This window comes from Carassius carassius, chromosome 30 (assembly GCF_963082965.1).
Source record: "Carassius carassius chromosome 30, fCarCar2.1, whole genome shotgun sequence".
Lineage (NCBI taxonomy): Eukaryota > Metazoa > Chordata > Actinopteri > Cypriniformes > Cyprinidae > Carassius > Carassius carassius.
Window position 1 is genome coordinate 2,653,548 of NC_081784.1, and position 26,527 is coordinate 2,680,074.

A 26,527-nucleotide genomic window follows, 5' to 3' on the forward strand; every position below is an offset into this window, starting at 1 on the left:
TAATTGTGAGCATTGTGTGTTGATTTATGGGTAATGGATAACTGTTTAGAGGGGATTTGTAGTGGACATTAAAAAAAGAAAAAAAAGGGTATGAAAGGGTCATATTACTGCTCTTTCATGAAGACTTTTGGAGAGCTCTCAGTTGTGTTATTTGAGTATCGATTTTCTCAGATGCTTTTCCTAAAATCCATTTTTTTTCTTTTATATGAAATTCATACTTCTGTTCAGGAAGGACACATTTAATTTTTTTTTAAAAGTGACCTTAAAATATTTATAATGTTACAAAAGGTTTCTATTTCAAATAAATGCTGTTCTTTTTTCAACTTTATATTCATCAAAGAATCTTGAAAAGCGAAATGTATCATCGTTCCCTCAAGAATATGAAGCAGCACAACTGTTTTCAACATGGATAATAATCAGAAATGTTTCTTGAGCAGTAAATCAGCATATTAGAATGATTTCTGAAGATCATGTGACACTGAAGACTGGAGGAATGATGCTGAAAATTCAGCTGCGCATCACAGGAATAGATTTCACTTTAAAGTATATTACAATAGAAATGAGTTATTTGAAATTGTAAAAATATTTTTTTTTTTTTTTTTTTGATCAAATAAATGCAGCCAAGTAGAAGACACTTTGAAAACATTACGAAATCTTTCTGACCCCAAACTTTTAAATTGGTTATTTTGATACCAAAATCAATTTTATTTAGACCTTCAAAATATAAAGATCATACTTTGCCAGTATTCATTACTTAAAGCTCTTGTTTTAGAAAAAAATATATGATAAAATAAAATAATAAAGTAAATATTTTTGTTCATCTTATACTTAAAGGCTGATCAAATGACACTGTGTGTTTGACTTTACTTCTCTGTACACAGTGTACGAGTAACCAAACTCTGGCAGAATTTTCCATTCTGTCTCCCTTTCTCCTCTTTCATGCCATCTCTTTCTCTCTCTCTGTTTACACACTCTCCTTATCTCTACGTTTGCTTCAGTGGCGCATGTAACCTCTACATAGAGCTACATTCTTTTCATCTAGTCTGGAAAGAGAGCACAAGAGAGGTCAGACGTACTTCAGACTCCTCATTGGACAGACAGCTATTGAGCAAGACGTGTCCAAACATATTTCAACCGTTAATGCGCCACAGATAAGTGAGTGTTTCTCAAACAGAACAATGAGAGGGTTTATAGCACAGGGTTATAAAAGTCAAAATACACAAGCAGAGCTTTGCAGAAAACTGACAGGCTGTGATCATTTGTCTTTCATCTTGAGCTCTGGAGGACTTGAGCAGGAGCCAAAGCGTCAGGACGATAAATGATCTCTTTGTCAGGCGAAGTGGGAGAAAAGAGCAGGTTCTGTGACTCACGCAGGATGTCTGTGGAATCAGTGTGACACCTCAGGAATGAAGCATTGACATGAGATGAATAGTGTGATTGTGAATTTCACCTATTTGAATCCAACTTTCTTATCATTTAATCAATTTGAATCTATTTATTCTTATTTCTAAGCAAGTACGCCCATGTTCTGCATCCATCTGTGCATGAAAAACATTATGCACATCTCAATGTTTGTCATCAAAATGTGTATATGCTAATTTATCTCTGAAGAAAAGTTTCGATTTTTTGGTGTTTTATTTCCTTTTTCACCATTTTTGATCTTTCATTAAATAGTCCTTGTTTGTATTATAATACTGTTCAATGGTTGGGGCCAATTAGATATTTATTTATTTCCAAAGAAAGAAATTAACACTTTTATTCAGCAAGGCTGCAGTAAATGGATCCAATGTGACAGTGAAGATTTATTTTACAAAAGATTCTATTTAAAATAAAAGCTATTCTTTTGAACTTTTTAATTTATCAAAGGATTCTGAAAAAAAAAAAGAATGTATCGCAGCTTCCACATAAAAAATATTAAACAGCATGACTGGTTCCAACATTGATATTAATAATAATGATTCTTGAGCAGCAAATCTGCATATTAATATGATTTCTGAACGTTCATGTGACACAGAAGTCTGGAGTGATGTTGATGAAAATTCAACTTTGATCACATAAATAAATGACATTTAAAAAAAATTAGAAAACAATTTTTTAAAATAGAAAACAATTTTAAAATCTAATAATATTTCACAATATTGCTGTTTTTATTGTATTTTTTAATCAAATATATCAAGTAAATGCAGTCTTAGGGTATAAGACTTTTTTTCAATGCGTTTAAAAAAATTATGTATTTTTCCCAGATTTTTAGTCTAATCAGTCTATTATATGTTTTAGGTTAAGTTTAGGATGTCACAATGCTGGACAGGTCAACTGACCAAATTGGGACCACAAGAGATACAAATATTATAAACTCAATGTTGTGGTAAATACAGTAATTCAAAACTTTTATACAGTCAGTATGTCATCTGATCCAGCGTGCTGTGGTTCTGCTCGAAACATTGGTTATGGTGAGCACTCATTTCCGTCTTTAATCACAGCTGAGGCAGGAACTTCTCATTCCTGTTCCCTTGACCCTGACATGACAGTCTGACTGTGTTCTCACACATCAATGACTCACGCATCAATGTCTCTGCTGAATTGAAATGGAATAGAAATTAAAGTTGAACGTTTTTCAATGTTGCTTTGTTAATATCCACCAGAGGGTGCTGTTATAGAAGAGTAATGCTTATGGTTATACATTGACTGTGATAAATTGATGTCTAATACCTTGTAGAAATATTTTTTAAAGTTGTAAATAAAAGATGATTGGCATATGTTTTACAAGAAAATCCTAATTCAGTTTTTCCACTTCAAAATCTCATGTTATGTCTTTGTAATTGTGAAATGTACCAGAATATTCAGAGTTAAAATGGCTTCTTCACAATTTTTTCAATGTTCTTTGGAATTATCCTCATTTGTTGTCACTAGTGTCAAGTATCTTTAGCTGTGTTTGCTCTTGATCATAGGCTTGCTCAGGATTATATCCCTAACCTTAAGTATAAATCGCTATATATCGTGGCATTAACACTCGTGTGATTGTGTTCTGCTTGTTTTGAAGCTTTTGGAGCTGTGCAGATCGGTGAAGGATGATGCGCTGAAGGTGGTCGATGACTTCAACATCCCGTCCTGCTGCATCCAGGCCCCTATCGCTGGAGTGGCCAATCCCAGGGCTGAATGGGCCTTCTACCCACAGCCACAGTATCCCAGCAGCACCCAACCTCTGTCTAAGCTCTGAATTAGAGAATAAGCATGGCTTTATGAGGATGTGGAAGAACAATTAAGTGATTTCAGGTTGCTGGTCTCAATGGTTTCTATTTTCTTTATCATCGGTTGGGAGGAATGATGGACTGATTGGAGGTGGTCAATGCACTTACGAATGCATCGCTGATGATTTATGATTAAGTATCATGCTATGTGCCAAGAAGAATGGTAGAAATGGCTGCTAATGGCTAAGGCCTTGAGAAAATGACATATAATTTAGGCACAACACTACATTTTCTTGTTCACTCTTAAAAATAAAGGTTCCAAAGGGGTGAGTTCGCAACAACGCCATAGAAGAACCAATTTGGGGTACCACAAAGAACCTTTCTGTGAACGATTCCTTTTTTCGTGTGTGTGAAGAACATCTAAAGAACCTTGTTTAACATTAAAAGACCTTTTGTCCAAAAAAAGAAAACGTCATTGGATGTTAAAGATACTTCTTGGAACCAAAGATGCCAATAAAGAACCTTTCATTGAACATCTCTTAAAAGAACCATTATTCCTTAGTGTGAAGAACATCTAAAGAACCTTGTTGCACTATAAAGAGCCTATACTGTCCAATGGGAAATTTCCATGGATGTTAAGAGTTCTTCAGAGAACCATCCATACAGAACCTTTATTTTTAAGAGTGTATGTAGAAGGGAATTTCAGTTATATGAGTTGCACATTATGTCGATCATACAGGTTCTAAATATTTTTTCTTAAATTGATTTCAAATAAACACCAGCCAAGCGTCTATTGTTTACAGAGGAGCCCTGATAGCCTGGATCTGAGCTATAACAGCATAAAGAAGTGCCAAAAGGCAGTTTTTTAGTTGAATACTTTAAGAAAAGCCCAAATGTAATTAATCAAATCACATGACACACGGTTAATGAATATTTATGCGATTGTACAGTACATACATTGAGTAACCGTAAACGCAGTACAATGTTGGACAGACATTAACATATTAATGCAGCTATAGTTTTTAATGCTACTATCAACTGCCATAATTGTACCTTTATTTAAAAGGTAAACAATTAAATCACAGGTTCTAATGTAGTTAAATTCTGCTCAGTCTGGGTCTTCAAAATGATGTCTATCTATGTTATTCCTGTACACTAAGTCTGGACCAAACTTTCACAAAAAAAAAAAAAATTTCATTTTGTTCACTTTTTATTAAAGTCTGCAAAGAACAGCAACATGGAATTCCTTAATGTTCTGCCAAAAAAAAAAAAAAATTCCCTTATATTTCCAGATTTTCTGCACTTTTCAATGTAACCTATGGAAGACTGGTTAGAGCTATTTTCTTATTTGTCTTTGTGTGTAAAATGTGCATGTTGTCATACTGTGCCACAAACAGTGGATAATTTAATTAACAACAAAATAAAATGCATAACAAATACCTGCATTGCAATTGTTGACCTAGCTTGTATTGCATGCAGCATAATAACATTGTTTCAAATTGCCCATGATTCACTTGTGGCCAAACATTATTTAACAAGACTGCACATGAAATATACCACAGAAGAGACTACTAGCCTGTGCAAAAGAAGAGCTGTAGTGCTTTTGTTCTAGTTTAATCTAAAGTGTTTGTGTACATTTGTAGCCTGATGGTGTGGTTTGACAAGATGTGGGTTTGACCATTACAAGCCCATCCCATGTGGGGCGTGGCTTCTCCGGATTTTTTACTGTGAGGGTTTGCTTCAGTAAATAGACAGAACAACTCGCTCTCTCTGAGCAGCAGACACAAGGGAGTCAGCCACAGCGAGGAAGTGCACTTAAGAAGACACCGAGACAAAAGACACCATTAAAAACAATCCTGAGGACATTTTTCAAACAGGATCTTACATGACCGCTGCTCCAAGAGGAACAGACGCATCGAGAGATTTAGAGCCGTCGATTGCCAGCTATTGGAATTGTGCTTTTTTATAATTATTAACTTTGAAGAACACTTTTTTTTAATCCCTGGATATTTCTAAATTTACTCTTGGTTTTGTTGTCTTTATCGCTTAAGATGATGCGTTAACGCGTTTATGCCGCAGCGGATATGTCTGACAAGTCCAGGTGAGTTCATACGCGCGGATCTTACAGTATACCGGCTTTCTTTGGGACAACTTTTAACTTTTCCCTTTTTTTGCACAATACTGAATTTCAAAAAGGATTATAGGTTATTAATACGCGTTTTAACATTTGATCACCGTGATTTAAAACCCATGAAAAGGTTAAATCAAATCTAGGTTTTAATTTGTTTATTTGCCAAGATCACCCTGGAATATTTTTTGTGTTGGTATTTTATTCTAGCGAAGCATAACGCGCAATGCACAAAAGTTGCGCGCGGCGGCGAGGGGGAAAAGTGAAACTTCAGATGCGCGCTGTCTGGTGGCTTTACGTAGCGTCCAGCCAAACAATGTCGCAAAGAACACAAAAGTTGAGATGCAGTAGAGGGGTCCAGTCTTCTGAGTGGTCCAAACCCGTTGACATTTAACAATTGAACTGTTTCGCAATGGACAACGACAGGCACCTGTTTGTTTTGTTTTCCCGTTATCCACCGAAAATGAGTCAAAATACGATTAAACCCGCGGTTGTTGTTGTTCTACAGATGTACGCTAGGAGATACCCTACCTACGAGTGTAAAATATACATTTATTCGCGCTGTACTTTCGAAATAGGACTCGAAGTGTTCCCTGCTGGAAAGAATTGCTACGTGCGATATGCGTTTATTATTATTATTATTTAGTATTTATTTGTAACGATCGTCTAATCCGTCGGTCTGTTGGACTGATACTCGCATAACTTTGCGCTATTGTCTGCTGTCTGTTTGTCTTAACACTTGGAGGCGTCGACGCGCTCCTATTAATAGGAAACTTGGTTTTAATGCGCATGTTATTGTTTCGCCGCCGCTTTCTCGATGAAAATAAATCGCTATAAAACATTACCGAGTACTGACAGCAGAATGTTGGCCATTCCTGCTCACTGTCAAGTGACAAGGAAAGAAATAAAGACGTCGCGATCGAGTAGCGTCAAACTCCCCGCTCGTACATTAGCCTACGGGTTTCATTACTGTCCGAAAAACGCTGACTTTGCAACTCGCTGGCAAGTGACATCGAAGCAAGATATAAAATAAACCGAAGAAAGAAACTACGATCTAGTCGCGTGCGTGTTTCTAACTCGCGCTCCTGCTGATTATACAAAGTAGCCTACGTATTAGTAGGCTACTGTCTGACAAGTGCACGCGCAACAAATCCAGCGGTAGGTGATACTACAACAACATGACGGAGTTTGTTCTATTTTCATTTTAGCTGATATTTCTTGTTGTGTTTAGTTTACGCATTGTCGCTTTTTAGGCATGTTGCTTCGCGGTTTGTACAAACCGGCATGACTGAACAAAGCTGAACTGGGTTACGGAGAACCACGGGATGTGTTTTCATTTCTAAAAGCACGACATAATAAACCTCTCCAGACAAGAACGATGAAATACACAAAGTTGAACGCTTGTAGATTCCTCTACAGCGCGAGCTCCGAGTGCCGTGCAGTAGCTATTCGACGCGATCGCCTCGCGCGTTTTCGAGTTTTTTCCCAAAATGTAGACTTGTTTTGCAGTAAGGAAGAAATAGGAAGTTGAAGTGGAGATCGTGTGTGACGCACTTCTCCGGGTTACTGATTTACTTGTAGCGTTAGCTGCCAGCTGAGTTTCCAAACGCGTACCGATCGCCACGAAATAGACTGGAAGTTCAAAACCCCCTGCCAAACAACCCACACAACTCCTCTTCAAACGCTTGCAAACGACAGTAATGAGTGTTTTGTTTGTTCTGCAGAGAGCAAACGCCGGGTAATGTCCCGGCGTCGCGCGGAAGCGGAGAGAGCGCCAGTGTCGGAGCTGCGTTGCGCCCCGGGCACTTTGACTTCCCTCAGCCGAGCGATGGGGACCCGTTAAGGGGAGGGATTGCCATGTCGAATAGTCACCAGTCGAGGTCACCGATGTGCCGAACCTTCTCCAGGTCCTCTAGTGGCTATTTTTCCGTCGACAGCGATTCTGTGCCGGGTTCTCCGCTAATGCCCAATATTTCCGAAGCGCAAGACGACCAAAATGATGGTAAGAGCCCCCCGCAGTGAAAAAGGCCAGATTGTGTGGTGTGTAAACACGAGACTGGCGCGACGAGCAGCGATGCATCATAACAGGTTTCTTTCAGTGGGTTAGATTGATTTTATTAAATTCTGGTTTTGTCTGAGCATTGAATCGCACGCGCGCTCTGCTATATTTTGACCAACATGTCACGACAAATTTAATATTCTAAATAATTTTATTGTGATTAAAGTAAATAATACGTTAAATTGACATTTTTTATGCTATCTATAAACAACAAGGCTTTATTCCCAAGGGCAAAGTCCAATTTGGTTTTGGGCCCCTGGGTGGACACATATGTAAAGTATATTTTCTTTAAAAATATTTCTATATTAGATCAAGTGTAATACATTTGTTATATGTTAAGCATCACATACAGTTTGTTAAAGTTAATCAAAGACATTAGAAAGTGTTGCAAAAGTCTAGCTATTTTATGTAAAGCCTACTGAGGGTCTGAATTGGGGAGGGGGTCCTTTGGTCTGTAAAGTTAAAAACGAACACAAACCCTAACTTCCAAAGTGACCATGACAGATTGTACAGGTGAAGTAAAGGTGCATAAAAATATTAATATAGCCACATCTCAATGTTTATGAATGTCAGATGTTTAACTCGGCGCTTAGGTTTCCACATTAGCGCAGTGATAAGCATAATGTTTTGATGCTTGGCAGTGCACTTGTCTTAAGAATCTCTTCCAGAAAGCATGTTCTTCTCATTTAGAAGGCAGCACAAATCTGCCTAAAGCCAAGTCGACTCATTTTTCTTTGTGATAGCTGCTCTAAAAGAAGTATCTTACATTTCCTCTTTGTTAACATCAGAAGCATGTGCTTGCACGTGCATGAAGCTACTGCTTGGTTCATTCCCAATATCTTGCAAACCTGGTGCACCTGAGATGCATGACCACAGCGTGTGACCTGTCTTCTCATAATGCCTCAGATGGAGTTGGCTGATTTGCCTGTTGTCTTCTTGTTTACCTTCACTGTCACCGAGGCCTAAAGAAAGTGTTCGGAGAATCAGCTTTAGTGCACTCAGTCAAAATAGACTATCCTCTCTTTTGTGCAGGCTAGACGTGAGATCCAACCATCTCTGTTTTCCCTATTGAGAGCCAGGAGATATGAGATGGCGATAAATGTCTTCCTGTAGCCACTCTTAATGGTGAAGAGAAACAACAATAACTTATCAGGGCTCTCATCTGTTGCTTTCTCGGCAGGAGAGTTCCTCTACCAGTGGCCTCTTGTTTAGACCTTTAGCTGCTGCATTGTGTTGGCACAAGGTCTTGAATTTACACGTATGAACTCTGTGCCCGTTTTGCTCACCTTTTGTGGGTCAGACATGTTATTATGTGCAAAGATAAATGAAGATGCGGTGATAAACAAACCCAGAACTGAGCACACAGTCATCTGAACACTGCAATATTGATTTAAATGTCCTTATTTGAAATGCTATTGTTGGTATTGTGTGGTAAAGGCACGAGAGAATGAGGTTGAAGTGTTGACTAAAACTTTGAGATATTGTCTGGTTCAGTTCATACAGGTCTAGCGGAGTTGTGAAAGGAAATGAATATCCAATGGTCCTAATATGATTGAGCATGAGAAAAAAACAGTCAAACTGCTTCTCGCTTGAGTCATAGCGTGAGATCAATTTGAGTTCAGACAGAGTTTGGGTGATATTAGTGTTTAGCCTCATAATAAACCACTGTGGTTCAGCTACTGTCTTACAACTGACGGAAGGTGTAATTTTAGCACAGTTGGCAAATATTTAATCATGATAATGGCTGTGGAAAAACCAAACCAGAGGTCGCAGAGGTGGTTGTTAGCACCAGACGATGCTATGCAATATACAAGAATAGAGGTTTGTTTGAAAAATTGTGTCTTGCATGGTGTGAACTTGACTGTCAAATAGTATTTATGTTTTCATGAAATTAATCCTGGCTTTATGTGTGACACAATGTAGACCGTTTGAGCTCTGCTTCTTGAAAGAAGAAAAAAAAAAGTGGAGGGATGAATTTAAATCAGGAATATCTTGATTTGTAGTTGTTTTAATGCTTGTTTGTTTCATTTGAATTCAAATAGTCCTATCTTCAACGCTCTAAATATGACCCGGTCCCTTATTCTTAATCCTAGCCTTTTACAATTCAACTGTGCACTAAAGCTTTTTTTCTAAAAAAAAAAAACTAAAAATTTATTTTTAATCTTTCCACTTTAGAATTACATTTAAATTCAGTATTACTTGCCATTTATTTGTAATTAATTGTGAAATTTCTGAGTGCCAATTTTTTTTTGTGTGTGTGTTTTGTATTGCAATTATGTTTTCAAATAAAAAATAAATCAGATTAATCTTTGATAGACTTATCTCTGCTTTGGACATTAAGACATTTTGTTTGAATTTTTAGTGTTTGAAAAAAGTATATTTTTTTGATACTGTATATATACGTATATATATCTCAATGGGAAACAAAATGTTTTTTGCTCAGATTGCTCATCCCTATCATTTGAGGTTTGAATGAGCTTGTATATAGTGTGTCTTAAAATCAAATTCCTTTGTGTTTTTCTCAGAGGTATGGTTTGCCGAACCTAGCCACCAGCACGTGCAGATGGCAGCACCTGTGGGAGCCATGGGGCCGGAGATGGCGGTCGCTCGGGAGCTGCGGCGCATTGGAGACGAGTTCAACCGCTTGTACTGTCAGGGGGTGAGTAATATTAAGGTGACACCACATAATCAAATGCAGGAGATTGATGCTGATGAAATATTTTCACTTGCTAGAGCAACGGCTTTCTTTGTCTGTCCAAGGGAGGCAGTTTGATTTTGCGTTTGGATGCCACCCCCCTCATATCAAGAGTTTTAAACATGTGTTGCAGAGAGGAACGCGTGTAAAGAAAGTGGCACCGCAAGTCTCTGTAGATCAGGGCTTTAATGAGGGAATGTTTACTCTGACGCTGTAAAGAGAGCTTTATTTTCATAACTAGTACAGTATTTCTTAATGTTGCATCACTCCAGCAGCATTCAACAAATCAAGGTTCTTCATAAAAGAAGCAAGGTTGATATAGTGTTCACACTTTCATCTCTCATCATCTCATTCTCCATTACTAGATTATACAATCATCAGTAACCGTTAATTAATGGATTCCATTAGAGTCCCACTTTTTATTTGGGATTTTATTTTATTAGAAAAAATAATACAGTATGTAAAATGCAATGAGAGACTTGAAATTAGCACCACTATATATGACATCTGTCATATATCAGAATGAGGTATTTCACTTAATATTCACACTGCAATTGCCATGCATTAATAAGCTATTACAGTTTTTCTCAGTCGCTTTGCTACATTTCTCGAATCAAACTCACAATTTGCAAAACAGTAAGTGCATTTCTCAAAAAAACTCGTACAAATAGCAAAACACCATGGATTACCTGCAAAAGCCAGTCTCCTGCTCAAAATCCTTAGTTCATCTCTCAAAAATAAATATCTGTGTCAATGAACATGTCAGTGCCATCGAATGACAAGTCCTTGTGTCATAGTTTACAGATAAGACAGTCAAAATGCTTAGTCATGTTGTCAATATAACAGTGTACTCTGGAGAGATGTTCTGATGTAAACCATGGCAACATTTTGGATGACAGTTACTGTATTGAACAGTATGCCATATGCTTATGTATGCCATATATCCATTTCAAAAATACAAATTTACACATTACTGTATGTGGGATATTGATTGAAAGAGACAGGATAGAATTCCTAGTTATACTTTTACTAGTGTTCTGGCCCAAAAATAATAATAAAATAACCTTTACAATGTCATTTGGCTTTTTTGATGTGCACAAGTGACACAATGATGTGAGAATTGAACAGGTAGTTTTGAGAATTTCAATTCTGATCTGAGAAATGTACCAAAGTGACTGAGAAAAACTGTAATACATTAGCTGTTTGTAATAAGATATGATCTAGTTAGATTAATGTCTAGGGCTGTAAGACTCATCCTACAGTTTTATAAGTTATGTTTATGCACTCTCAGAGGTATTAATTATCTCAGATTGAACCAAAACAATAAAAGAATCTTATCACAGCCAGCAACGTCACCAAACAGAGAAAACAAGTTTGAATGTTCATATAGATAACCAAAGGTGAACAGACTATACTAGCATGGCTATATTTGCATAAGGAACACACACTCTCAGATATAAAGGTATAACAGCTGTTACTGGGGTGATACCTTTTCAAAAAGTACACTTTTGTACCTATTAGGTTCTAATATGTACACTTTAAGTACTAAAATCTACCTTAAAGGTACCAAAATGGACCCTTTAGGTACAAAAGTGTACTTTTTGAAAAGGTATCACCCCAGTAACAGCTGTTATACCTTTATATCTGAGAGTGTGTGTTCCTTATGCAAATATAGCCATGCTAGTATAGTCTGTTCACCTTTGGTTATCTATATGAACATTCAAACTTGTTTTCTCTGTTTGGTGACGTTGCTGGCTCTGATAAGATTCTTTTATTGTTTTGGTTCAATCTGAGATAATTAATACCTCCGTTGAGGAATTATTGCCTTTCACCTCTTGGACTCCAGAACTGTGTCATGCTTCCTGTTTGGGCAGTCGTCCAGTTGGACACGGTTCTGTCTGGTAGTATTTGAGTTTATTATGTTGTGTCAGACCTTACGCTCTTTTCTTAGCTTGTTATAGATTTGGAAACTGGCAGATGTTGCTTTGAGGATTTGAAGTTGAGCAGTTTCTCGTAATTGCCCTCTGTAGGAGTGTAAACGGACAGAGTTTTGATTGAGGTCATCTCTGTGAGCTCAGTATACAAAAACAGCCTTATCTACTAGAACTATTGTTTGGTTATTGCTGTGTAAAATTACCTTAGTCATTATTTAAGTGAGCAAGACCTGCAAATCTCTTGAAAGATATACCTGTAGGCAAGAGTCATGCTTATAAACGGCTCAACGGTACATTTATTAGTGTGCTTGTTAAGGCAACAGTTACTATTTATTGCTCATACTTCAGGTTAAGGGTGTGAACAAAAGTTCACTAAAAAACTTAACATTATCTTTTAAACTTTTTTCATAAATTTTCATCTTTGTATGTACGTTTACACCATTTTTTCATTAAATACCATTCAAAAGTTTGGTAAGATATTTTTTCATGTTTTTGAAAACTTTCAACAAGACTTTTCACCAAGGTTGCATAAATATATTATAACTGTAATATTATATATTATATTATAAATAACTGTTTAATACTTGAATAATTTTAAATTGTAATTTATTCCTGCGATGCTAGTGTAAATATGATTTGTTCTTCATTTGATTGTTAAGCTATGTCTCATACGTCACTCTGCCTGTGGAAGCTGTTTTATTTTCAAAGTTTTTTTTTTTTTACTTCAAATAATATCTTTCCTGAACAATCACATGTCGTCAGAAAGATATAGTCTTAAAGAATGCTGCTTGATGCATTTACTGTAAACAAGTGCCCTTGATTCATGAGTGATTCATTGTTGCTGGATGTGTCGTGTTTGCCTTGTTCTCCAGACACACCCTGTAGTCTTATCAGAGAGGACATTCATGTTTAGGACCCCAGAAGGACATTTTTAAAGCTAAAAAGAAGCATCTAGGCTGTTTTGCACCAAGTAAAGTTTTTTAAACCATTCATTTTGGTTAAGAAAGATAGCTAGACAGTTTATAATGAATGAGGGGGCATAAAAAATGCTGTTGACCTGGCCTCAGTGTTTTACATGACTTTTCCACGTGTAGAAATACTTTTGGGATTGCTCCAATCTCCAGATAAGAATTGCAAGAAAAAAAGTCAGAACTGTAAAATAAGGAGTCGCAGTTATCTTTTTTATTCCATGGCAGAAACAAACAAACAAACAGAATTGCAAGATGTAAACTCGGAATTCAGAGAAATTTCAGAATGTAAACAGAATTCTAAGAGGAAAAAATGTCAGAATTGCGAGATGTAAACTCAGAACTGCAAGAAAGTTAGTTTATATGTATTTTAATGTTTGTTTTGTCTTATTTTAAAGCATTTTAAATCATCTTGAGGTCTCCTTGGAAGTAAAGCAGTTGTATGACTTTGCCCATTTTTTTTTCTTTAAAGAATGCAAAACTCAAAAGTAATCTTGAAGTACAGTAAAGGGCATAAGAAGGAGCAGAATTCATCCAAACCCCCCTTTAACCACCCACTTCTGTTAAAGTCTCAGACTAATAGCCCTGGTGGAGCCCTAATAGACAGAGGGGTCATCTGAAAACAGAGACAGAGAGGAAAAAAAGAGGGAGGGTTGCATGGCAGTGCTGTATGTGTCTGGGACGGCTCAGCTTCATTATGTTTACCCTGCGGTTAGGCTCTGGGCTCTAATTATGCAGCGGGTCAGTCTCGTCAGCGCCATAGAGACGCACTCGGGCCGAGCGAGAGCTGCTTACACTGTCAGGGTCAGAGAGGAAACGGCTGGCCAGCACTCCAAATAGACGGGTTGGACTCCTCGCTTTTGTTTGTTTCTCTTCTCACGTGTCTGTGATGTAACTCTGGGAGTTTGTTCAGGGGTTTGATGCTCCTGTGTTTGTTTATTTATTCCGATCATGTTTGTTTGAGCTTGATATGGTGAATTTTGGAGTAGCTGATTATAAAAACTGTCAATTGATTGAAACTATTTGCACATTTGAAATACTGGATTACACAAAAAAATCTAAATAGTCCACAACTTAATCAAAGACCCCACGATTTTCCCAAATTTTTAGTGATTTAGTGGATAAGTAAACCCACTCTGGGGGTTTGTTTTGGGTATTGCTCCTGTGTGTGTTTATTTATTTAGACCATGTTTGTTTGACCTCTATATGATGAATTTTGCAATGACTGATTGGAAAAACTGTCAGTGTTTCCACATTTGAATTGTTGGACTAAACAAAAATCCAGAAAATTCCACAAAATACCATTAAATATTCGATTTTATGATAAAATTATATTTTGCTGGAGTAAAGGCCTGTTCACACCAAGAAAGATAACTATATGTGACCCTGGACCATAAAACTAGTCATAAGGGTTAATTTTTCTAAATTATTAAAGATACAACTATTTGAAAATCTGGAATCTGAGGGTGCAAAAAAATCTAAATATTGAAAAAATGGCCTTTAAACTTATCCAAATTAAGTTATAAGCAATGCGTATTACAAATATAAAATTAGGTTTTGATATATTTACAGTAGGAGATTTACAAAATATTTTCACGGAACATCATCTTTACTTAATATCCTAATGATTTTTGGCATAAAGGAAAAATCTATAATTTTTCAGGTCAGAGTACTGCTATGGTGTTTATTAGAGTGCAACTTAAGTAAATTATGAAGTAGACCTGTGGTTTTCAACCTTTTTTAACCTTCATATTGTCATGCTGTCTGGTCTCTGTTTCCCTGGGTGTCCACTAGTGGTCTCACTTCCCCATAGGCACCTCACCGCAGGCACTACAATTCCCACAAAGCCTTGTCCCTTCATCACGGTAATTGCACACCTGTTAATTGCACTCAGGTGTCTTTACTTTCATAGTCATTATCCTGCCCATATAATCCGGTCTGTTTCCAATTGTCGTCATGGAGTCCTTACTTTCCTTCACCTAGTTTCCTCGCGTTTCCTAGTCCTTGAGTTCCTGTTCTTGTTCCTGTTTGTTTGTTTGTTTTTTTGTTTGTTTGCTTCTGTTTGGATATTGTTGGTTACGACCCCGGCTTGTTTTTGACCGTGATTTGGATTACCCTTAATAAAACCACACTGCACTTTGATCTTCCGTCTCCTGTGTTCCCATTCGTGACAGAAGGACTCCATCATGCTAAGATCCAGCGGTGTGGAATTTCGTATACGTTCCCCAGCCACCATAGAGGAGCGGATGGGGAGACTTTCTAACCTTACCACTCTCCGTCAAAAGGGGAGTGAGGTGGGGGGCTTGGGGCAAATGTTCTGGACTATGGCAGTGGGGATGGGGTATAACGATGAGGCACTGAAGGACCTTTTCAACGACTGGCTGGATGACCCTTTACCTGGGTGGGAGATGAAGGGGCTGGAGATACTGGACTTTTGGGGGTTCACCAGTTACCTACAGCATCGATCTCGGTGGGATGACTCCGCCACACCTGTCTCTCTCGGTGGGATGGCCGACTCTAGACCGGGGTCTACAGACAGGTAGGACCGCCAGCCCAGCAACACTGCACAATAAGACCGCCAGCCCAGCGCCACAGTACAAGGTGGTCGCCAGCCCAGCGCCACAGCGCAAGATGGCCACCAGCCCAGCAACATCGCGCAAGATGGCCGCCAGCCCAGCGCCACAGCCCAAGATGGCCGCCGGCCCAGCGCCACTGCCCAAGATAGCCGGCGGCCCAGCGCCACTGCCCAAGATGGCCGCCGGCCCAGCGCCACAGCACGAGGTGGCCGCCAGACTAGCGCCACTGCCCAAGATGGCCGCCGGCAGAGTCAGGTCAAGTCACCGTTGACACTCCAGAGTCAGGTCAAGTCACTGTTGACACTCCAGAGTCAGGTCAAGTCCCCGTTGACACTCCAGAGTTAGGTCAAGTCCCCGTTGACACTCCAGAGTCAGGTCAAGTCCCCGTTGACACTCCAGAGTCAGGTCAAGTCCCCGTTGACACTCACGAGTTAAGCACTACCACAGTTAGACCTCAGGAGTCAAGTCAAGTCACTGGTGATCTTCAAGGACAGAGTCAAGTACCTGGTGTTCTTCATGGACAGATTCAAGTCACCACTGAGATCTGCATGTGCAAAGGCAAGTCACCAATGATCTTCATGGGCAAAGTCAAGCCACCAATCATCTTCATGGGCAAAGTCAAGTCACCAATGATCTTCATGGGCAAAGTCAAGTCACCAGTGTTCTTCATGGGCAAGGTCAAGTCACCGACTATCTTCATGGGCAAAGGCAATTCACCATTGATCTTCATGAGCAGAGTCAAGTCACCAATGATCTTCATGAGCAGAGTCAAGTCACCATTGATCTTCCTGAATCCAGTCTAAACTCTGCGGAACTACCAGAGCTTCTCCACGTCTCTGCTGAACTACCAAAGCCTCTCCACGTCTCTGCTGAACTACCAGAGCCTCTCCACGTCTCAGCCGAACTCTCTGAACGCTCGACTGATCCTGTCGTGGACACGGAGGCCACCCTTAACTTGTTCATGTTCTCTGTTTCAGACTTGCCTATCCAGACTTGCTCTCATGTATCATCGGTGCTGCCCTGGGGGGCTCCTGTTTCAACCGCACGGATGTGGTGGCCTTCTGCGCCACCCTGGTGGGCTTCTGTCTCGGCTGCATGGTTTTGGTGGTCTTCTGCACCTCCCTGGTGGGCTTCTGTCTCGACCGCACGGCTGTTGTGGTCTTCAGCGCCGCCCTGGTGGGCTTCTGTCTGGACCGCACGGTTGTGGTGGTCTTCTGCGCCGCCCTGGTGGGCTTTTGCTTCGACCGCATGGCTCCAGTTCCACCTTGCTCCACCCTGGATTACTGCCCTGTCGGTTCGGCCCTGGGCCACTGAACTTTCTGTCCTTCCTGGACTTGTGTTTTGTTGTTTTGTTTTGTTTTTTGCCCTTTTCTCTCTGTTTCCCTCTATGGACCTGGCCCTCCATCCCTCCCCCTGATCCTCCGCCGGTCCACCCCACTCCTGGGCTCCCTGTTTTTGTTTTGCACCTCTTGTCTCTGTTTCAACATTTTTACTTGGCCCTCCCCCTGGTCCTCCGCCGCTCCACCTCTCTGTCTCTGTGTTCCTTGGTCTCTTCTTGGTTTCGGGTGGAGCATCTGGTAGCTGCTCCGTGGAGGAGGGGGTAATGTCATGCTGTCTGGTCTCTGTTTCCCTGGGTGTCCACTAGTGGTCTCACTTCCCCATAGGCACCTCACCGCAGGCACTACAATTCCCACAAAGCCTTGTCCCTTCATCACGGTAATTGCACACCTGTTAATTGCACTCAGGTGTCTTCACTTTCATAGTCATTATCCTGCCCATATAATCTGGTCTGTTTCCAATTGTCGTCATGGAGTCCTTACTTTCCGTCACCTAGTTTCCTCGCGTTTCCTAGTCCTTGAGTTCCTGTTCTTGTTCCTGTTTGTTTGTTTCTGTTTGGATATTGTTGGTTACAACCCCGGCTTGTTTTTGACCCTGATTTGGATTACCCTTAATAAAACCACACTGCACTTTGATTTTCCGTCTCCTGTTTTCCCGTTCGTGACACATATTCAAAGACTCAATGACTTTCAGTTTTTCATGATCTACAGAATAATGATATAAATATTTTATTATTATTATTATTATTATTCACAATTTCTACCCAATAAAATATTTTAGAGCTTGGCATAACTCGAAAAATGCGTGTTTCCTATATAAATGCCTTATAAAAAATATAATTTCCTTATAAAAAAGTAGTTGTATAATGTGTTCATTTACAAGACTTTTCTAGATCTAGTGCTCAAACTTTAAAAATTATGCTAAAGGACATTTATAATATCCTCAAGTCTCTAAATATGGCTTGGTCCCTAATTCAATGCAAGTTTATGAGATTTGGTTTGTTTTATCCTTTGCCAGACGAAAACTATAATTTCGATCACTTAGGAAAGTAAAATCACGTCTCCTATTCAAGACGCACGTTTTGAGGTATTATGTGTTAGAGATTAGAATAAAGCCATAACAATAAGTATGAGGAATATTAATAATGATGCTTTTCACCAATAAAAAAATGAATTAAGAAAAACTTGAGCAATCAATTCTCCTTTGGCAGTCTTGTTTATTAAATGCAGCGGTGCAAGAACCCTGTGTGAGCTTTCCATTCAAGTTCCTTTCATAAATAGAAAGATAATAAGAATAAAATCATAGATAATAAGATCGTTCACTCTCCTCAGCACTTCTCCAGCGTTGGCTGTGATGGAGGAGTGCTGGTGTGACATGCTAGCACTCTGTTAGTAAGCACTGCGCTAATGCACAGCAGATGTCTGGCCACAGAGCGCGCTTGTTGTTACAGCACCGCTGATGTCTGCATCTCGCCCTGCAAAATCACACATGACGGACCTTTGTCAGCTCTTTGCATCAATGCTCTTTTGTTGCAGGCCTCTTCCCTGGAGAACTGGAACAGTCTAGAGTATTGTAGCTGGTGAAGTTTCTGTTGAGTCATGCGGCTACCTCTCAGGAGAGGATTGCATGCCGAACATGCTTCAAACTTACTGTCTTCCTGAGGGTTAGTGCTGTTTGAGTGACTGACAGGAAGTCAGAACCTCATCTGCCCTTCCTGGCACGCCTGAGATCAATCGTTGGATGCTTAATCAAGTAGAAAAGATGTTTCAGTTGACCTTAAATCTCGTTTACACCCAAGACAAAAACTATAAAGTTTTGATAATTATTCAAATTTGATGAAAATAGAGTAACTGTAATGATAACAACACAAAGAAACTTTATTGTCGGAATCACATCCAGAACGATTCTATGAATGATAAAACATTGACAGATAATTAGAATCCACCTGACTTTAAAGAACTTGAGCATTTAGAGTGGCAGATGACAAAACTGCAGCACGTGCTTATAATAAATACAATATATAGACACTACTATAGTTATATATATCATTATAGTTATTGTTCTTGATGTGAACCTGCCTTTAGTTGGGGTAGATGTCATATTTAATATGATGTGGATGAAAACGATGTTCAAAGGATAGAAGTACAGTACGTTGCACTGCGTTCATTATGTTGTGTAGTGGTGGTAAATTAAAAAATATCCTTGTTATCTGTGTTATTATAGTTAACTAAAACTAATACCATTAAATTAAAAAAAAATTAGTTGCATATGAAATATAAAATAAATAACTTATTTCAGCTAGTTTCCAAGGCAATATTTCTGTTTTTTATTTAGTTTAAAATACTAAAAGAACCAAAACTAAAATTGAAATAATAAATACTTATTAAAAAAAAAAAAAGAAATCACAAATATAAAAATAAAATGAATTCAAAATATTAACAAAAGTTTTATAGTATATCAGTTTAATAGCACTGCTGTTTATTGTTAGTTCATGCCAGCTCAGATTCATTAGATATATGAATGACGGATACATTTGATTATTTTAATTATCTAGTAAATGTTGAAGTTAACTCACTGTAAAGTTTTGATTTTGATTAAATATTGTCACTGGTGTGATTGAAGTCCCAGATTCTCTTTTTTCTGCATCTGTTAGTACTTTTCTCTTTTTTTTTATGTCATTACATTGATTCTCACAATAATATACATCCCATCATACTACTTGACAGTGCAACTGCAGTCTGACGCGCAGCTAATATGGAGTAGTTTCTTTGTTGCTCCATGTTTTTCTATTTCGTGAGTTTGTCACATGCTATTCCTCCATGTAAACTGAAAGCACATGCGCTTGTGTTGTATTACATTCATTTTTACCAGCTCTGTTAATAGCAGACTGGCCATCTGTGAATATATTAGCAGCTCGCTACAGTCTGTGAGGATTGTTCTGCTGCACTGTGGCTTTGTTGAGTTATGCAGCTCTGTTTTTCTTGCATGTGGTCGCTTGGTTTTTTTCCACGCTAGACTTCATTGTCGCAGTGAGATGAATCAGGGATGCCACTCTTCTTCTCCCGTATGCATTCTCTCCTACACAGTACAGATAGGACTCTAGATAAACACCATCTTTTGTGTCAAGATTGTTTTTAAAGCTAACAGTGATGAATTGATCCCAGATGGAGGAGTGAAGCGCAGATCTGTGTCGACTCAGACTAGGCTGAAATAGTACATAAGTGTGTTTTTCCGCAGCGGTGCATGAGCTAAATATGCTTGATTAGAGGGATGCGCCTCTGTCATTTTACTCGATCTTCAGTGTCAGGCTGGTTTCTAAAACGCGCTCCCCATATCACAACCAAGAGCCTTTTCGTGACCCGCTTATGTTGTGCATGCAACACACAACTGCTCTTTAGTAACAACATATGAACAGTTATGTAAACTAGTGATAGACCAATAAATCTGATGTTATTTGGCTGTTTTAGGGTCATCATATCTGTGTCCAATTAATGCAAGCATTAAATCTCCTTCCAAATTTGAAAACAGAAAGTTCTGACTTGGAACTCTGATTGGGTTGAGTTGTGTTTGAAGCTGTTTTAAAATGTTGACATCGTTAAGAGGGTTTTAGTACACCGTAACATTTGATTACTGTCGGCTGAATACAGTTTTATTCCAATTGCACCACATATGGTGTAAATGTTAAACCAATTCATTCAAAATATCATTGCAGAAATGATGCATGAAACTCGAAGGCAAATATTGTACAAACTTGTTTTGAATAGTATAAAATAATGAAAATGCAATATAGTAAATGTTTTGTAAAAATAGAAAATAACAGCAGCTTTCAGCCTGTGCACTGCACTGCTTTTCCATTGTTGTTGTTGTTTTTTTTGTTAGTGTAAATGTGCTTGACGGACATGTTTGACATCAAGTCTTGTGCAGTGTCTCATGCATGTTACAGTATTTTTGTCATTTTTATTTTCATTGGCATATGTCTAATTGCAAATTTGCGATTATTTTTATTCAAACCATTATTCATTGATTTAAAAAAAGTAATTGCAAAACATTACATTTGAATTAATCGATACACCCAGCCCTACCTGATTTGCACATCTTGTTTTGTTCAACAACAATCCTATTCTCAATTTATCGCTATTGAAGAACCCATATCAATGAACTCTACTTCTTCAGATAAAGCTTCCTTCATATTTAATACAGTACGTGGCACTGCTTCCTCTCTTAAATGCCCCTTGTATTCAGTTCACCTAAACTCAGTCACCTCAGGAGTAATTTTGTTGTGGAAGTCATTGACTTGCAGTGATGCGTGGTTTAGCGTTGACTCACTCAAGTCGAAATGAACATCATGTGAAAATATGCAGCATTTGAAACAAGCTTTTCTCTTTGAAGCACGTTCGGTTTAAGCACCTCGGTCCCACTGACTCACAATTTCTCTTGTATAACCACACACACACACACACACAGGGTGAAATCTCCCTCCATTTCATTCCACTTCCTCCTCACCTGTTTCCTCTGGCTGAGGACACAATCCCTCCTTGGTCACGTTGTGATTTTTGGCAGGGCTTTTACTGAATTAAAAGCTGTTTTTTATTATTATAATTTTTTTTTTGCTCTGTCTTTGTTTGTAAAGAAAGTGTTTTATTACGAGGCCCAATTTAGACCCCATGCAGACACACACCTGCCTTGAGTCAGTGATTTACTTAATTAATGTGTGTGCACGTGTGTGTGTGTGTGTGTGTGTGTGTGTGTGTGTGTGTGTGTGTGTGTGTGTGTGTGTGTGTGTGTGTGTGATAGCCATTTTATGAATCTCATTAAATTGGTCATATTTCATCCCAAAACCAAAAGAAACAAGTAAACTAGAAAAAGTATATATATATATGAATGTAAAAAAACAACAACAACAAAAAGCTTTAAAAATAATATTAATTTTATTACATTTTGTTGATATTTTTTGCATGAACACCCAGCTTATTATGTGTTTATTATCTATAATAATTCATATTTTATAATATAACTGAATATTATAAAATAATTGTTGTTTGTTTACTTGTATAAATAATTACAGAATATAAATAATATAATTGACTGATTATCTAAACAATTGAGTTATTTTGAAATATTTGTCATGGATTGTGGGCTGAAACACCAGTTTTTATGAGATTCACCCGTCCTGTTGATAGTTTTCATCTCAGAGTAGATTCTTATCCTGGAGGTGAGGGTCATGCCCCGGCCTGCTGTTTTTCATCCTCCTTTCATTCTCTACAGGAAAGGCTTTTTTCTGGCTTGTAGAGTGCGTTTCCTCACGAGTTCCTGCCAGTCTCCTGGGGGAAATGCCCTCGCTGCTTATCGCAGTCATTCAGCACACTGGGGGAACGCAGCGCAGAGCTGCAGGCCAGAAAGAGGCCACCTGGTTCAGGTCAGGTGCTGCCAAATCTCACAGACTCGGAGATCACCAGATAACCTGGCAGCTGCTAGTTCCTGTATTGCATTTGTTGTAGATCTGACTGGCGTAAAGAAACTGTAAACCCCTCAAAGGTCTCAACATGATATTTCATGTATCAACATGGTGCAGAGTGTCACAGTATATGTTGAAGGACTTATCTGGGTGGCTTTTTATGATTAGCAGCTATGAGTCAGAATGATTTCAACATGTGTATACGTGCACTAATATGCATACGTCTGTATCTATATGTTAGAAATGGGTTAGATTGAAAAAGAAAATTTGATTAGCAAGGCAAATATTTTTTGCATTTATCTTTTTAGTATTTACCTCTAAATTCAACCCCTTTGCTTAAAAGCATTTTAAAATCATTGAATTTATAGATGCAAAATAAAAAAGGTTTTAGTTTTTTTAGTTTTAAAAAGTTTTAGAGCTTTCAGCTCTAAATAGAGTTACAGCTCTATAGAGTGTCTGCTTAAAATAGAGTAACATCTCTATATTTATGCCCTTTAAAGCAATATTGTGGCTATCAAAACACTGCTTTTGTAGCCATTCCATTAAATCAATGTTAACATAGTTTAAAAAGTTGGCATCCCTCAACAGAAAGCCAATAAAATTTTCCATTGGCTTTTGGATTATTGTAGAAAATAAGCTCTGTGACCAAAAAAAAAAGTTGATAATCTTCACAAATGAACAAAAGGGCATTACCACTCAGCTTCTAGCATTTCTCTTTCAGTCTTTACTTAAAAAACATTTTCCCTGAAAGTTTGAGCAAAACATAAAGCTTAAAAAATCCCAAGTTACTGATGTATTTCATGGCTTAGAATAAAACCTGAAAATATCTTGAGCTTGTGTTAACCAAACAATTTTTTTCACACGTTGACTGGAAGTGCTAAAATGCTAACTACAAACTAGCCGTCAGCAGCGTTTATCTCCATTCCTGCAATTTGTACTTGACTACTTGATTTAAAAAATATGATTCTCACTTAAATGCATTGTTTTCTCTCATCCTAACAGGCCGGTGCAGGTGGGAACAACAGGGCCCAGCTGCATGCTCCCAATGAACACGCCATCATCATGTGGATGAACGACCTTATCGGACGTGTAGTACAGTTTTTCCTGCGAAGAAGATGATTGACACATTGAACACCCAGCAGACGTGTAGCAGACATGTAGCATTGTACATCACCCCCTCACCTGACTGTATATATGTACATATTAAGGAATAACAGCAGTGCTGCTCTTCCGCAACCTCTCCGGGTTTCGGCGTACAGTTTTGGACCTGTCGGGATATGTGCAGACCTGGACGGATACATAAATCGGGAACCCTCGGCCATCCATAGACTGACTCACAGCAGAGTTTCCTGCGTTCACATGGAAAGCTGAGCCATTACATGCTGTGTTGATGTGGAGGTTTTTCTTGAACCCCATGTGGAGTGTGGAAAAGGTGCCTTTATTGCCTGTTTGCCTTTGACACATCTATCTTTTTTGTCTTTACCCTGTCTTTTTCTTCATTGCTTTTATATTTATTTTCTCTGTATTTAATTTTGTACATTTTTTGTATAATTTCATGAACGTGGACGTTAGTCGGTTAGTGATTCTGCCTGACCCTCATGTGTTCATTGTCTCCAAATTTGCACTTGCATTCGGTTTTTCTTGCATTAGTCTTGCACTTGCATTAGTCTGTATAAATCAAATGAAATAGAAAATTATAATCCCTTAACAGAAAATGAAATTGGAATTGAAAAATTTGTAATTGAAGACATGACCGAAAGCATCAACAATATTTAGAAATTTTACCTATTTTGTCGAAAACCGTTTTGCAAGATAAGATGAATTACCTTCAGCCAGACTTTCTTGCATTTGACGTCTGAAATATATCCTCACCTCACTTTGAAGCCAAATAATTAAAGGCTTTTCCACATGACTCCTGTCAATCCCAACACATCAGGAAACTTTGAAACTTTTTTAACCTTTGGTACAAATGGGAGGGACACATTATAAAACAAAGATTGACTCATGAATATTAATTAAGTGATATGATGTTCACTCAGTAGTTTATACTGATTTGTCAGTACATTGACAAGTATGCACTAGTGTAAATTATAGTATGGCTGCCACTTCTCATTTTAGCGCGCTGCTGATGCAGTTACAGTATTTGGAAGAAACTTCTGCTGCAGAATTGCACTGTAGTCAAGCAAAAATAACAAAAATAATTATTATTTCCCCAAATATCCCATCCTTAAAGTGGGAGTTTCACATGAGAGTAAAAATAAAGTTCCTCACACAGATTTAACTAGTGTTCAAGTTGGTCATGTGAAATTCGTTGTTTTTACTGACAGAAAGCTGCTTGGTTTGAAAGTGACTTCTTTGTGAGCAACAATGGACAATTGACCTTTTTTTGCCAGTGAAATTTAGCTGTTGTAACCGTTGATACGGCCTTGCCTTTAACGTAATTTCAAATGATATTAACTTGAACCCTTTTTGCTGCTGAACTTTCAAAGCATGTTATATACAACTCAACATCTTGAGCAGTAAAGTTTCGTGAACCTACATTTTCTTACCAAGCAAGCCAAGAAAATTGCTTCGCCGTTATGCCATCTGCAGCTCTTTTCATGCAAAGGTCAAAGTGCCGCTTTATGCTTGTGTTTAAAAGTGAGAGTCATGTGAAAAGGTCTTACAAACACCTTAAGGTACTCATAAGATATAACTCAAGCATTGATTTATGTTATTGAATACCTAAATAAATCAGATTGGACAGGCAAAGGTAGTGTGTATTTGTAACTAATATGGACACATTTGTTGTTTTGACACCATAAACATTCCACATTTGGTATTTCGGTTTTGTTCAATTCCTTGTTTGGTCTGTTTGTTTTTTTATTAGAGAGCAAAAGTGACATTTGGGCTTGTAATTGATGATTCCATTCATGTCCAAACAGCATGTGATTATGTCCAGTTTTGTGAATCTAGTTTAGGTCAGGGGGTTTTATTTGGAATAGCTTTCTCACAACGTGGAAGAAACTGCGTTTAAGTGCCTTGCTCAAAGGCACAGTGTTGATAGTTCGGGATTTTATTCACAGAAACGTTGTTTCTGGTTACACCAAATTTGGGATTGAAATTTGCAACCGTTCTAGTTAATTCCCCATGTCCATATTATAACCACTGTTCAACTCCAGCATTACCTAACAAACTGGCCTCACTATATGACCTTTAACAGCCTCAGGGATTAATGGAAATACACCTGTGTAGATTTCTTGAACAAACCAGTCTTCCATCTTTACTTTGGCTTGTAGATTCACTTCCTGGCTTTGCCTTTTAATGCCATTGTCCCAGTATTCCAGAAATGAGTGCACAAGGCTCAGGACAAGTCTAGTATGTTGGTATAACAATGATGTGTTTTTTGTAGTTGCAAAGATTTAAATATGAACTGATGTATTGACTACCTACCACGAAAGGTATTGCTGAAAGTTATAGGAGTTGATTAGACAATTCCACGTGTGGAAGATGCATGGCCCTCTGTTATCATTGCATTTGTTTGTATATCAGTTTGTTGCTCTTTGCCAAAATGACAATGTTGAGCTTGTCTACCGTTCCTGGTTTACCACTTGAACCAAAGACCTCCTTTTTTAATGCTTAGCGCATTGTGTCATGTTGCATGCTTTCCTTCTCTGCCTTTGCCGAAGGATTCGAGCAGCATTCCCGTTCTTTAGCCCCCCCATGGTCAACCTGTGTATGTCTCACTGGACCTCTGACTGAGTCTTTTCAGTCCTGTTGCACTGAACACCCGCATTATCCGATCTGACGCCACCCAGGACCCAGTACATTTGTAGCACAATGATCATTTGTTTTTATTTGTTTGTATGATATGTTAATATGTGTCTTTTTGTATTTTGCACTGAACCATTTATGTGCTAATTTGTGCAATACTGCTGTAAATAAAAGCCGCTTTTTCAACTTTCTAAAAACAGACTCTTCTGTGTCAATAAGCATTATCAATCCACACATTTTTAAACATTAATTGATAGGATTAAGTAATTTATTGATGCACTGAAAAATTCAGCTTTGCATCACAGAAATAAATGATAATTTAAAGTATAATAAATGTAAAAACAATTATTTTAAATTGTAATAATATATCACAATATTAATTTTTTTTCTGTATTTTTGATAAAATAAATGTAGGCTTGATGAGCAGAAGAAA

At 38.2% G+C, this 26,527-nt stretch overlaps 3 protein-coding genes across 3 annotated transcripts in view; 2 read left to right on the top strand and 1 right to left on the bottom strand.

The window, feature by feature from the left end:
* Nucleotides 1–3,112, bottom strand: part of lhcgr (luteinizing hormone/choriogonadotropin receptor) — a 70,831-nt gene extending 67,719 nt beyond the window's left edge. Inside the window, exon 1 of the mRNA XM_059516976.1 lies at nucleotides 2,974–3,112. The gene's annotated coding sequence lies outside the window, so the exon portion shown is untranslated. The remainder of the gene's footprint in view (nucleotides 1–2,973) is intronic.
* Nucleotides 1–3,721, top strand: part of acoxl (acyl-CoA oxidase-like) — a 44,608-nt gene extending 40,887 nt beyond the window's left edge. The window contains exon 19 of the mRNA XM_059516977.1: nucleotides 3,041–3,721. Coding sequence (XP_059372960.1) covers nucleotides 3,041–3,217 — 177 coding nt within the window. The 3' untranslated portion in view covers nucleotides 3,218–3,721. The remainder of the gene's footprint in view (nucleotides 1–3,040) is intronic.
* A 1,237-nt stretch (nucleotides 3,722–4,958) lies between these two features.
* Nucleotides 4,959–24,582, top strand: bcl2l11 (BCL2 like 11). The gene is made up of 4 exons (XM_059516978.1): nucleotides 4,959–5,289; nucleotides 7,041–7,318; nucleotides 9,901–10,034; nucleotides 23,344–24,582. The coding sequence occupies exons 1-4, from the start codon at nucleotides 5,273–5,275 to the stop codon at nucleotides 23,458–23,460; spliced, it is 546 nt and encodes a 181-aa protein (XP_059372961.1). The 5' UTR covers nucleotides 4,959–5,272; the 3' UTR covers nucleotides 23,461–24,582.
* Nucleotides 24,583–26,527: the final 1,945 nt, after the last annotated feature.